This window comes from Nerophis ophidion, linkage group LG22, assembly GCF_033978795.1.
Source record: "Nerophis ophidion isolate RoL-2023_Sa linkage group LG22, RoL_Noph_v1.0, whole genome shotgun sequence".
Classification (NCBI taxonomy): Eukaryota; Metazoa; Chordata; class Actinopteri; order Syngnathiformes; family Syngnathidae; genus Nerophis; species Nerophis ophidion.
Window position 1 is genome coordinate 16066241 of NC_084632.1, and position 12401 is coordinate 16078641.

Consider the following 12401-nt stretch of genomic DNA (forward strand, 5'->3'; position numbering starts at 1 on the left):
ACTGGACCAGGGGTGGGCAAACCTTTTGCCAGGAGGGCCACATTGGGTTCTAAGATTTGACAGGAACAGGAACAGATGGATGGAGTGTTTGTGTGAAATAATACAGGTGCTGGTCATATTATTAGAATATCATGAAAAAGTTGATTTATTTCATTAATTCCATTTAGAAAGTCAAACTTGTAGAATGTATACATTCATTCTAAACAGACTGAAACATTTCAAGTGTTTTTTTGCCAAAAAGGAGATGATTATAGCTGACAAACAATGAAAACCCTAAATTTAACATCTCAGAAAATTAGAATATGGTGAAAAGGTCGGATATTGAAGACACCTGGTGCCACACTCTAATTAGCTAACTAACTCAAAACACCTGGAATAGCCTTTAAATGGTCTCTCGTTTTGATTCTGTATGACACACAATCATGGGGAAGACTGCTGACTTGACAACTGTCCAAAAGATGACCATTGATACTTTAAAGAAGGAGGGCAAGTCACAAAAGGTCATTGCCAAAGAGGTTGGATCTTCCCAGAGCTCTGTGTCCAAGCACATTAATAGAGAGGCAAAGGGAAGACAAAGATGTGGTAGAAAAAAGTGTACAAGCAACAGGGATAACCGCGCCCTGGAGAGGACTGTCAAACAAAACCAATTAAAAAATGTGGGGGAGATCCACAAAGAGTGGACTGCAGCTGGAGTCAGTGCTTCAAGAACCACCACGCACCGACGTATGCAAGATATGGGCTTCAGCTGTCACATTCCTTGTGTAAAGCCACTCTTGAATAAGAGACAACGTAAAAAGCGTCTCGCCTGGGCTCAAGACAAAAAGGACTGGACTGCTGCTGAATGGTCCAAAGTTATGTTTTCAGATGAAAGTAAATTTTGTATCTCCTTTGGAAATCAAGGTCCCAGAGTCTGGAGGAAGACAGGAGAGGCACAGAATCCACGTTGCCTGAAGTCCAGTGTCAAATTTCCACAACCGGTAATGGTCTGGGGTGCCATGTCATCTGCTGGTGTTGGTCCACTGTGTTTCCTGAGGTCTAGGGTCAATGCAGCAGTCTACCAGGAAGTTTTAGAACACTTTATGCTGCCTGCCGCGGACCAATTTTGTGGAGGTGAAGATTTCATTTTCCAACATGACTTGGCACCTGCACACAGTGCCAAATCTACCAGTACCTGGTTTAAGGAGCATGGTATCCCTGTTCTTGATTGGCCTGCAAACTCACCTGACCTTAACCCCATAGAAAACCTATGGGGTATTGTGAAGCGGAAGATGCCAGACCCAACAATGCTGAAGAGCTGAAGGCCACTATTAAAGCAACCTGGGCTCTCATAACACCTGAGGAGTGCAACAGACTGGTGGACTCCATGCCACGCCGTATTGCTGCAGCAATTCAGGCAAAAGGAGCTGCAACTAAATATTGATTGCCGTACATGCTGAAACTTTCCATGTTCATACTTTTCAGTTGGCCCACATTTCTAAAAAATATTTTTTGGTACTAGTCATAACTAATATTCAAATTTTCTGAGATACTGAATTTGGGATTTTCAGTAATTGTCAGTACTAATCATCAAAATTTAAAGAAATAAACATTTCAAATATATCACTATGTGTGTAATCAATCAATCAATCAATGTTTACTTATATAGCCCTAAATCACTAGTGTCTCAAAGGGCTGCAATGAATTGATATATGTAAGTTTCACGTTCTGAATATAATTACTGAAATAAATCAACTTTTTGATGATATTCTAATAATATGAACAGCACCTGTATAAATGACATGTAAAAGCCATTACATGAGAGGATTTGGCCTACAAACATGTAACCTGTCATGAGTAGGCAGCAAGGCTCATTGTACAGTTTTTTTTTCAAATGCATTAATTTCATTTGATTAAGAATAAACACAGTAGATAAATTCTGAGTATACATTTTATTTACTTGAATTATTTACTTTTGATTATCACAGAATAACAGCAGAGAAACTCACAGTTTCAGTGAGAACAGTGTTGTTGATCCCCCTTTTCGGCCAATGCATCAAAGTCTGGAGCGAGTTTGGTTGTGGAAATTCTCAGGATAGCTCCGAGATGCTGGTCAGTCAACCTGGATCTGTGACGGGATTTGTTGATGTTCCTGACGCTGAATGTCTGCTAACAGACGTGGGTCGAGCCAAACAAAGTTAGCATCTTCTGTAGCAAAGTGGCGGCTGAGTTTGTACTCTTTGTTAACCGCGACAGTTTCTTGGCATATCAGACACACAGCCTTTGATCGGACTTCAGTAAACAAATATTTCCTTGTCCACTCTGCATTAAATACTCGGCACTCACTGTCCACTTTTCTTTGCTTTGATATGCTCATTTTTACAGAGGGGCTCACAGGACAAAGCTAAAGAGAAGAAGGAAGTAATATCCCACAGGCCAAAAAGGTCAATGAGCGCCATGTAGTGGGGAAACGCGGTATTACAGGGATACGGTGACACGAACGAGGTTTACCGACGATAATAATAGGAAATCTAATTTAACAACTTAATTTAATGGGTGGCTCCTCCTTAATGATAGTTAAGCGATGAAAACGCATACAGGAGGCAAAAACCTTAACATTAATAAGAGTTTTTTGTAAAAAAATAAAATTCTATAATTTGGACAAGTTCCGCGGGCGGATTGAAACCTTCAACGGGCCGTATATGGCCCGCGGGCCATAGTTTACCATAGTGGAACTAGCATAATATTGCTAGAGTCCAGTCCATAGTGGATCTAACATAATATTGTGAGAGTCCGGTCCATAGTGGATCTAACACAGGGGTCTCAAACTCAATTCACCTGGGGGCCACTGGATGCAGAGTCTGGGTGAGGCTGGGCCACGAGAAAAGTTTTCTTAAAGAAAATATTCTTAAATGTCTTTGTTTTTATTTTCAACACAAAATAAAATCCAAAAATAAATTACAATGAGAATTAAGTAAATACATCTGTCATAAGTAATAACACTAATAATTCGATTTCTCCAGCCAGCAACAATGTGTGAGGCAAAAAAACAAATAACGGTTTGAATTGGTCCAGTTTATCGGGGACCGTTATTATTGACAGACAGGTGTCGCGGTGTGACTGCAGCCGGGCACGTAAGAAAACTCTTGTCTCCATGGCAAAGTTTCTGTCGCTTTCACTCATTTGCCGCTTTTCCACTAATGCAGGGGTAGGCCACCCAGAACGTTGAAAAAGCCATTTTGGTTGAGTGGAAAAGCAGCAAAACGTTTCTCTGCTTGAATCACCAAAATTACGTCAATGTTCGGCCCTCGAGAGCCATATACCACACCGTAATTGGTAGATTCCTTCAGCTCCGCACACGCTGTCAAGCGACATTCATATAAAACTTACGGGCCGCACTAACATTAAACTTTCATATATTAAGGTGGGGGCCGCAAAATAATGTGTCTGAGTCCCCTGATCTAACATAAGAGTGTGAGAGTCCAGTCCATAGCGGGGCCAGCAGGGGATCATCTTGAGCGGAGACAGGTCAGCAGCACAGAAACGTCCCCAACTGATGCACGGATGAGTGGTCCACCTTGGGTTCTGACTTTGGACAGCTAGCGCCTCATCTGTGGTCACCAAATTTAAGCCACACCCACCGAACTTTAGAATATCAATTGAGATTTTTCTGTGTGGAGTTTGCATGTTCTCCCCTTGACTGAATGTGAATGTGCAATGCTGCAAGCATTAGGCAGTAGCGGGGGTGTATATTGTAGCGTTCCGGAAGAGTTAGTGCTGCAAGCCATTCGGGGTATTTGTTCCATCCATCCATATTTCTACCGTTTATTCCCTTTTGGGGTCGCGGGGGGCGCTGGCGCCTATCTCAGCTACAATCGGGCGGAAGGCGGGGTACACCCTTGACAAGTCGCCACCTCATCGCAGGGCCAACACAGATAGACAGACAACATTCACACTCACATTCACACACTAGGGCCAATTTAGTGTTGCCAATCAACCTATCCCCAGGTGCATGTCTTTGGAAGTGGGAGGAAGCCGGAGTACCCGGAGGGAACCCACGCATTCACGGGGAGGACATGCAAACTCCACACAGAAAGATCGTGAGCCTGGATTTGAACCCAGGACTGCAGGACCTTCGTATTGTGAGGCAGACGCACTAACCCCTCTGCCACCGTGAAGCCTGGGGTATTTGTTTTGTTGTGTTTATGTTGTGTCATGGTGCGGATGTTCTCCCAAAATGTGTTTGTCATTCTTGTTTGGTGTGGGTTCACAGTGTGCCGCATGTTTGTAACAGTGTCAAAGTTGTTTAATCCCTTGGGTTCCGACTTTGGACAGCTAGCGCCTCATCTGTGGTCACCAAATTTAAGCCACACCCACCGAATTTTAGAATATCAATCGAGATTTTTCTGTGTGGAGTTTGCATGTTCTCCCCTTGACTGAATGTAAATGTGATTGTTGTCTGTCTATCTGTGTTGGCCCTGCGATGAGGTGGCGACTTGTCCAGGGTGTACCCCGCCTTCCGCCTGAATGCAGCGGAAATAGGCTCCAGCACCCCCCCGCAACCTCAAAAGGGACAAGCGGTAGAAAATGGATGGATGGATAGACTATCACATGGCCACACTCGATGGCGTCTGTTACAAACGCATACCTACCAGTAATTAACTAACGCTAAGTAGTGATCGTAAGGCACACTCACTACCTGTATTGACACTGTTGCGGTTTCATAAGGTCATCCTCCATCTGCTGGACTCCAAAAAAAAAAAGAAGGCACAATTGGCAGCTTTTTTTTCAGACAACATTTCTTTAATACAAAGTCAACATATCTACATACACAGTGGCTTTAAAGCAACCAGTTGGATGTAACAGTTTGAAAGTGACAGCCCTCAAACAAATGAAAGCTCGTTTGTGTTCATTCGGTCGTTATGTAGTCTCTGCGCTCTTTTCGTCCTTGTTAGTGGTTTTCTCTGCCACGCTTTCCAACCACTGGCGGCAGGTGTCGGCGCCGAGCAGGAAATGTCCGAGCTTTCCAAAGACTCCCTTTTTGGCAATCAGCGCTCCCACAAAGCCTCCAAAGAGGATTCTTGTCTTTCTCCATGAAACATGTCCCAACTTATTCCCAAAATGTTTTCAGTTGTGTCTGTGTCCCCCCACCCCCCGGACTTGTTTCACGCCATTCCCGTGGCGTCGTCGTTTGCATCCATTTTGCGAGGAAAATTTGACGAGAATCAAAATTCTTTTTTTATGACCTCATGAATGGAAACTTTGTCTTTTTGCAAAGGGGAAACAACAAAAAATACCAAAAAAAAAGGCAAAAAGTAGCAGTATTTTTGACAGTAGGGAGGGGATTTCTACAGCCCCATTCGCCGCGGTTTACCAGATACATGAAATGTGACGAATTGGGTGGGAGGGGGGGGTGCACTCTCCACTTTAGCCGCCAGACAGCAGTAGAGTGTTGAATATCTTGAAATGTGTTTTGTGGCAATTCCAACATTTACCACAGTTGCTATATAGAGTGCCGCTTTCCATCATTTTCAGCAGCCTCTTCCTCTCACACAAGACCTCAGGAATGGGGTCATATGAATCCCTTCCCTACTGTACATGTTCTTTCCAGAAGAACAAGTTGGCGATGTGTAAATCTTTTGTACCGTTTGAGATCTTCAGGGTGAAATGATTTACAAATACATATAATCTATATATTTGTTTATTTACATGTAGATTGTTGTGTATTTCTGACCCCAAAAAATGAATTACCACAGTATGTTGGAAAGTAATACAAGTGTAAAAAAAATTGAAAAAAAAAAAGTACATATAGATTTTCTTTTAAAAAAAGGGGGTTATACAGTCTGTACATGATCATACAAAGTATAGCATGTCAAATCGCGCCGATACAGGTAAAGACAAAAATATAATATCATTTTTGAGTTGTTAGATCATCTGCGGACCGGTTACTGCGAGGCTGCTACTAATAAAACCAATACTCATGTCTACAAAGTTAGTTTTTTTTAAAAAGTCCTCATCGGAACCAGGATGAGGAGCAGAGCGGGCCAGACTAAAGTGTTACAAATATAAAATGCTAAAATTAGAAATATAAAAAAAAGAAAAAAGAAAAAGAAAGTATTATATCTCTAAACATAAGCAAAGGGCCGGGAATAAAATGAGAAAATATTGAAACTAAGTTTGGATATATTTTTATAGTTAAATATCTGTAAGTGTGTGTGTGTGTGTGTGTACATACACACACACACACACACACACACACACACGTTATACGGAGCTCTACGGTGAAAAAATAGAATGTATTTGAACATAATGTGAGCAAATAAGCACTTCTCTTCTTGCTGTTGTTAAAAAAAAAAAAGCCATACAACACCTCTGTTCCAAAAAGAAATTATGTAAAGCAAAATAAATCATCATAATACAACATTAATGTCTTCATCGTGTTACAGTAACAATAAGGCGTTTTTGGAAATATAGAAAAAAGATGACACACACACAATCCCGTCCATCTCGGCTTGTTTTTCTTCTTTTTTTTGTGCGCATATCAGAAACTTTCACACAATCCCCCCCAAAAAAAAAAAAAAAACACGTACCAAAGCCTGGATGACTGCAAACAATAAAAGCCGCTGATTTTGATCTTCTTTTACATTTGTGCGGCAAATGCAACTTTCAGGTGTTTTTTTTCTTTTTTATTTGTTTTTTTTTAGGGCGGGTCTATTTTCCACACGAACACGGATAGTTGCACAAGTTTCCTCCTCCTGGGTGTGTTCCAAAAATCAACTGACAAACAAACACATTCACCAGCTGCCATGTGACTTTTGGCCAATCAGGAGCTCCAAAAAAGGGGGACTTGGTGGCATCGTTATTCTAATGACAAGTTTTCTAGAATCAATAAAAAAGTAAATAAATAATCGATGCAAGTCCAAATTGTAATTTTAATTTAGATTCCAAATGAAAACATTTTTTCTAACGTAAAAAAAGGACTAAAATTGTAATTCTAATTCATCTCATTTCTAGAAAATAGTTTTCTAGAATCAATAAAAAAGTAAATAAATAATCGATGCAAGTGTGAATTGTGATTTTAAGTCATTTAGATTTGAAATGGACATTTTTTTAAATTAAAAACAAAAGGGACTCAAGGCAGAATTGTGATTTAAATTCATCTCGATTCTAGCAAATAGTTTTCTAGAATCAATAAAAAAGTAAATAAATAATCGATGCAAGTCCGAATTGTAATTTTAATTTAGATTCCAAATGAAAACATTTTTTCTAACTTAAAAAAAGGACTAAAGTCGAATTGTAATTCTAATTCATCTCGATTCTAGAAAATAGTTTTCTAGAATCAATAAAAATGTAAATAAATAATCGATGCAACTCCGAATTGTAATTTTAATTTAGATTCCAAATGAACACATTTTTTCTAACTTAAAAAAAGGACTAAAGTCGAATTGTAATTCTAATTCATCTCGATTCTAGAAAAGAGTTTTCTAGAATCAATAAAAAAGTAAATAAATAATCGATGCAAGTCCGAATTGTAATTTTGAATCATTTAGATTTGAAATTGAATTTTTTTTAAATTAAAAACAAAAGGGACTCAAGGCCAAATTGTGATTTTAATTCATCTTGATTCTAGCAAACAGTTTTCTAGAATCAATAAAAAAGTAAATAAATAATCGATGCAAGTCCGAATTGTGATTTTAATTTAGATTCTAAATTAACAGATTTTTTCTAATTAAAAAAAAAGGACTAAAGTCCGAATTGTAGTTCTGATTCATCTCGATTCTAGAGAATAGTTTCCTAGAATCAATAAAAAAAGTAAATAAATAATCGATGCAAGTCCGAAATGTGATTTTAATTAATTTAGATTCTAAATTAACATTTCTTTCTAATTTAAAAAAAGGACTTAAATCCGAATTGTAATTCTAGTTAATCTCGATTCTAGAAATAGTTTTCTAGAATCAATAAAAAAGTAAATAATCGATGCAAGTCCGAATTGTGATTTCAATTCATTTAGATTCTAAATTAACATTTCTTTGTAATTTAAAAAAAAAGGACTGAAGTTCGAATTGTAATTCTAATTCATCTCGATTCTAGAAAATAGTTTTCTAGAATCAATAAAAAAGTAAATAATCGATTCAAGTCCGAATTTGTGATTTTAATTAATTAAGATTCTAAATTAACAGATTTTTTCGAATTTGAAAAGAAAGGACTAAAGACCGAATTGTGATTCTAATTCATCTCGATTCTAGAAAATAGTTTTCTAGAATCAATAAAAAAGTAAATAAATAATCGATGCAAGTCCAAAATGTGATTTTAATTAATTTAGATTGCAAATTAACAGATTTTTTCGAGTTTAAAAAAAAAAGGGAATAAAGTCCGAATTGTAATCCTAATTCATCTCGATTATAGAAAATAGTTTTCTAGAATGAAAAAAAGTAAATAAATAATCGATGCAAGTGTGAATTGTTATTTAAATTAATTTAGATTTGAAATAAAAACATTTTTTTTATAAAAAAAAAAGGACTCAAGGCCGAATTGTGATTCTAATTCATCTCGATTCTAGAAAATAATTTTCTAGAATCAATATAAAAAATTAAAAAAAAGAGATAAAAGTCCAAATCGCAATTGTAATTCATCTTAATTCGAAATAAACTAACCTTTTGTAGAATCAATAGAAAAAAAAATTATCGATGCTAGTCCAAATTGTGATTCTAATTCATGGCAATTCCAAAATCAATGAAAAGTTTTCTCGGAATCAATAGAAAAATAAATAAAAAATCCAAAACAAGTCCGAATATGTGATTTTAATTAACCTAGATATTAAATTAACGGTTGTTTTTGTCATTATTAAAAAAATAACAATAAAAACGACTCAAGTCCGAATTGTGATTGTAATTCATCTCAATTCTAAATCAATTACAAGTTTTCTAGAATCAATAGAAAGAAAAGAAAAAATCGATACCAGTCTGAATTGTGATTTTAATTGATCTTGACTCTAAATCCATGAACAGTTTTCTACAATCAATAAAATAAAATCGATACAAGTCAGAATTGCAATTCTAATTAATTGCATCTAATCTATTCTATGTATTGTTTTAATTGGTTTTAATCATATTTATTTTTATATTGTTTTTACAGTGATTTTATATTTATTAGTTTTTTTTGTTTTTATTCAGTCATTGGTGGAGCTAAGGATAATATTGGAATATTTTTTTAAATATTGTTGTGCAGCACTTTGGAAACATTTTAGTTTAAATGTGCTTAGCTCGGTTGGTAGAGTGGCCGTGCCAGCAACTTTGATTTCTATTTTACTGTTTTAATTGATTTTACCCTTTAAAATAGTTTTTAATCATATTTGTTTTTATATTGTTTTTTTCATATTGGTTTTATATTTATTTATTTTTTTGTTTTTATTCAATCATGGGTGGAGCATAATATTGTTTTTTTAATATTGTTTTTAACATGGCTGTGCAGCACTTTGGAAACGTTATTGTTGTTTAAATGTGCTATATAAATAAAGTGAATTGGATTGGATTCGAGAGTTCCAGGTTCGATTCCCACTTTCACCATCTTAGTCACTGCCGTGGTGTCCTTGGGCAAGACACTTCACCCACTTGCTCCCAGTGCCAATGTAACTTAGATATTGGGTTTCACTATGTAAAGCGCTTTGAGTGACTCGAGAAAAGCGCTATATAAATATAATTCACTTCACTTATATGATTTTGAAACTCTCCAGTCCGCTCCGAATTGACCAAAAGGCAGCTTTTTAAGGAGCAGAGAACATTCCGGAAACACCCGTGTCCGTGTGGTTTCAGTTCTGTATCTCCCCGATGTGCAAGATGATCCTCCTCCCTGCATCTTGAGCTAACATGCTCCGCAGACGTCATCAACAACACGGAGAGCCCAAACCAAAGCTTCGGATTTTGTTTTTTTTTACCTCCCGCCCCCCTAAATCGGACAAAATGAGGACCGAGCGCATCTAAAAGTGAAGTTGGGGAATGACCGTGTTCTGAGAACAGCGAGCTACAGCACAGGCGAGAGAAGCAGCATGTTCATTCAGCCTTGGACAGAAATTGAAAATGTTCACCGAGAGCGTTGGTCACTGCTGTACACCGAAGAAGGCTTGGTGGCGCGTCTTCGCCCCGCTTCCCAATCGCAAACGTGGTTAAACGAAAAAAAAACAACACACACACGCACAAAAAAAAATGTCGGGCATGGTCACCAGTCCACCAACCTTATTTTCTTGTTCCGGTTGACCGGAGAAGCCATCTTGAAGATATGTGGCATCAGTCGTGGTCTTCTTTGAGTTGGAGCGTTCGTCCGGGCAGCCACCGCGTCGGTCGTCTCTCCGAACGTCGCAGAAAATGTGTGGGGAAAGAAGCCCTACTGGTGAAGTCCGCTCTCGTTCGGCGTGGATGTTTTACGATGTCCGGAAACACTTGAGGTAAGGTAAGCGGTCCGACGCTTGGATATTCCCCCCCTCCCCCCCCGCGCAGCTCGAGCCTCAGGATCTTCTCAAGACGGGAGTATCGGGTGGGTTTTAAAAGATCTACAACGGTATCTTGGTGTGTGACGCGTCCTGACTAAGCAGTTGTTGTGCGACGACGGCTTGCTTCGAAATTCAAGTTTCTATGGCTCAGGAGACTGTTGGGTCGGGGGGGGCGAGGCGGGGGTGACGGGACTCATGGGGACCGGGGTGTCGGGGGGAGGGGGTGGGGGGCGGGACGGGATGGCTTTTTACGTTGCATAGTGATCAAAGCTTCCTAAGTACTCCAGAGCGGCGTGATAGCAGAACTGGTACTCGTCCTGTCGGGAGAGGGGGGGTGGGGACACATAATATCAGAAATACTGCAAAAACATCAAATATGCTAACATTTTAGTAACATATTCACCGTTAATTAGTTGCTCATTAACATGCAAATCAGTAACATATTGACTCTTAATTAGTCATTATTAAGTACTTACTAATGCCTTATTCTGCATGGAGTAACACTTTAGTATGGGGAACACATTCACCATTAATATGTTGCTTAATAACATGCAAATTAGTCACATATTGGCTATTAATTAGTCATTATTAAGTACTTATTATGCCTTATTCTGCATGGGGTAACACTTTAGTATGGGGAACACATTCACCATTAATTAGTTGCTTATTAACATGCAATTTAGTAACATATTGGCTATTAATTAGTCATTATTAAGTACTTATTTATGCCTTATTCTGCATGGGGTAACACTTTAGTATAAGGAACATACTCTATTAATTAGTTGCTGATTAACATGCAAATTAGTAACATATTGGCTACTAATAAGTCATTATTAAGTACTTATTTATGCCTAATTCTGCATGGGGTAACACTTTAGTATGGGGAAAATATTCACCATTAATTAGTTTCCGATAAACATAAACATTTGTAACAACTGACTCTTAAATAGTCATTAAGTACCTTGTTCTGTATGTGGTAACACTTTAGTATTGGGAACACATATTCACCATTAATTAGTTGCTTATTAACATGCAAATTAGTAACATATTGACTCTTAATTAGTCATTATTAAGTACTCATTAATGACTTATTCTGCATGGGGCAACACTTTAGTATGGGGAAACTACTCACCATTAATTTGTTGATTAATAACATGCAAATTAGTAAAATATTGGCTCCTAATTAGTTATTAAGTACTTTATTCTGCATGGGGTAACACTTTAGTATGGGGAACATATTCACCATCTGCTTATTAACAGGCAAATTAGTAACATATTGGTTTCTAATTAGTCATTAAGTACTTATAATGACTTATTCTGCATGTGGTAATACTTTAGTATGGGTAACATATTCACCATTAATTTGTTGCTTAATAACATGCACATTAGTCACATATTGGCTCCTAATTAGTCATTATTAAGTACTTATTAATGCCTTATTCAGCATGGGGTAAAACTTTAATATGGGGAACATATTCACCATTAATTAGTTTCTTATTAACATAAAAATTAGTAACAATTGGCTCTTAACTAGTCATTAAGTAATCATTAATACCTTGTTCTGTATGGGGCAGCACTTTAGTATTGAGAACACATATTCACCATTAATTAGTTTCTTATTAACATGCAAATTACTAACATATTGGCTCTTAATTAGTCATTATTAAGTATTTATTAATGCCTTATTCTGCATGGGGTAACACTTTAGTATGGAGAAAATATTCACCATTAATTTGTTGCTTAATAACATGCAAATTAGTAAAACATTGGCTCTTAATTAGTCATAATTAAGTACTTATTTATGCCTTTTTCCGCATAGGGGAACATATTCACCATTAATGAGTTGCTTATAAACATTCAAATTAGTAACATATTGGCTCCTAATTAGTCATTAAGTACTTATTAATGCATTATTCTGCATGGGGTAAACCTTTAGTAT

General features: G+C 37.4%; 1 protein-coding gene across 10 annotated transcripts in view; it reads right to left on the reverse strand.

Annotated features, from left to right (window-relative positions):
• Nucleotides 1-4757: 4757 nt before the first annotated feature.
• Nucleotides 4758-12401, reverse strand: part of ptprsa (protein tyrosine phosphatase receptor type Sa) — a 701781-nt gene continuing 694137 nt past the window's right edge. For all 10 annotated transcript variants that reach the window (XM_061883335.1, XM_061883337.1, XM_061883336.1 and 7 more), the window contains one exon: nt 4758-10779. In XM_061883335.1, coding sequence (XP_061739319.1) covers nt 10711-10779 — 69 coding nt within the window. In that variant the 3' untranslated portion in view covers nt 4758-10710. The remainder of the gene's footprint in view (nt 10780-12401) is intronic.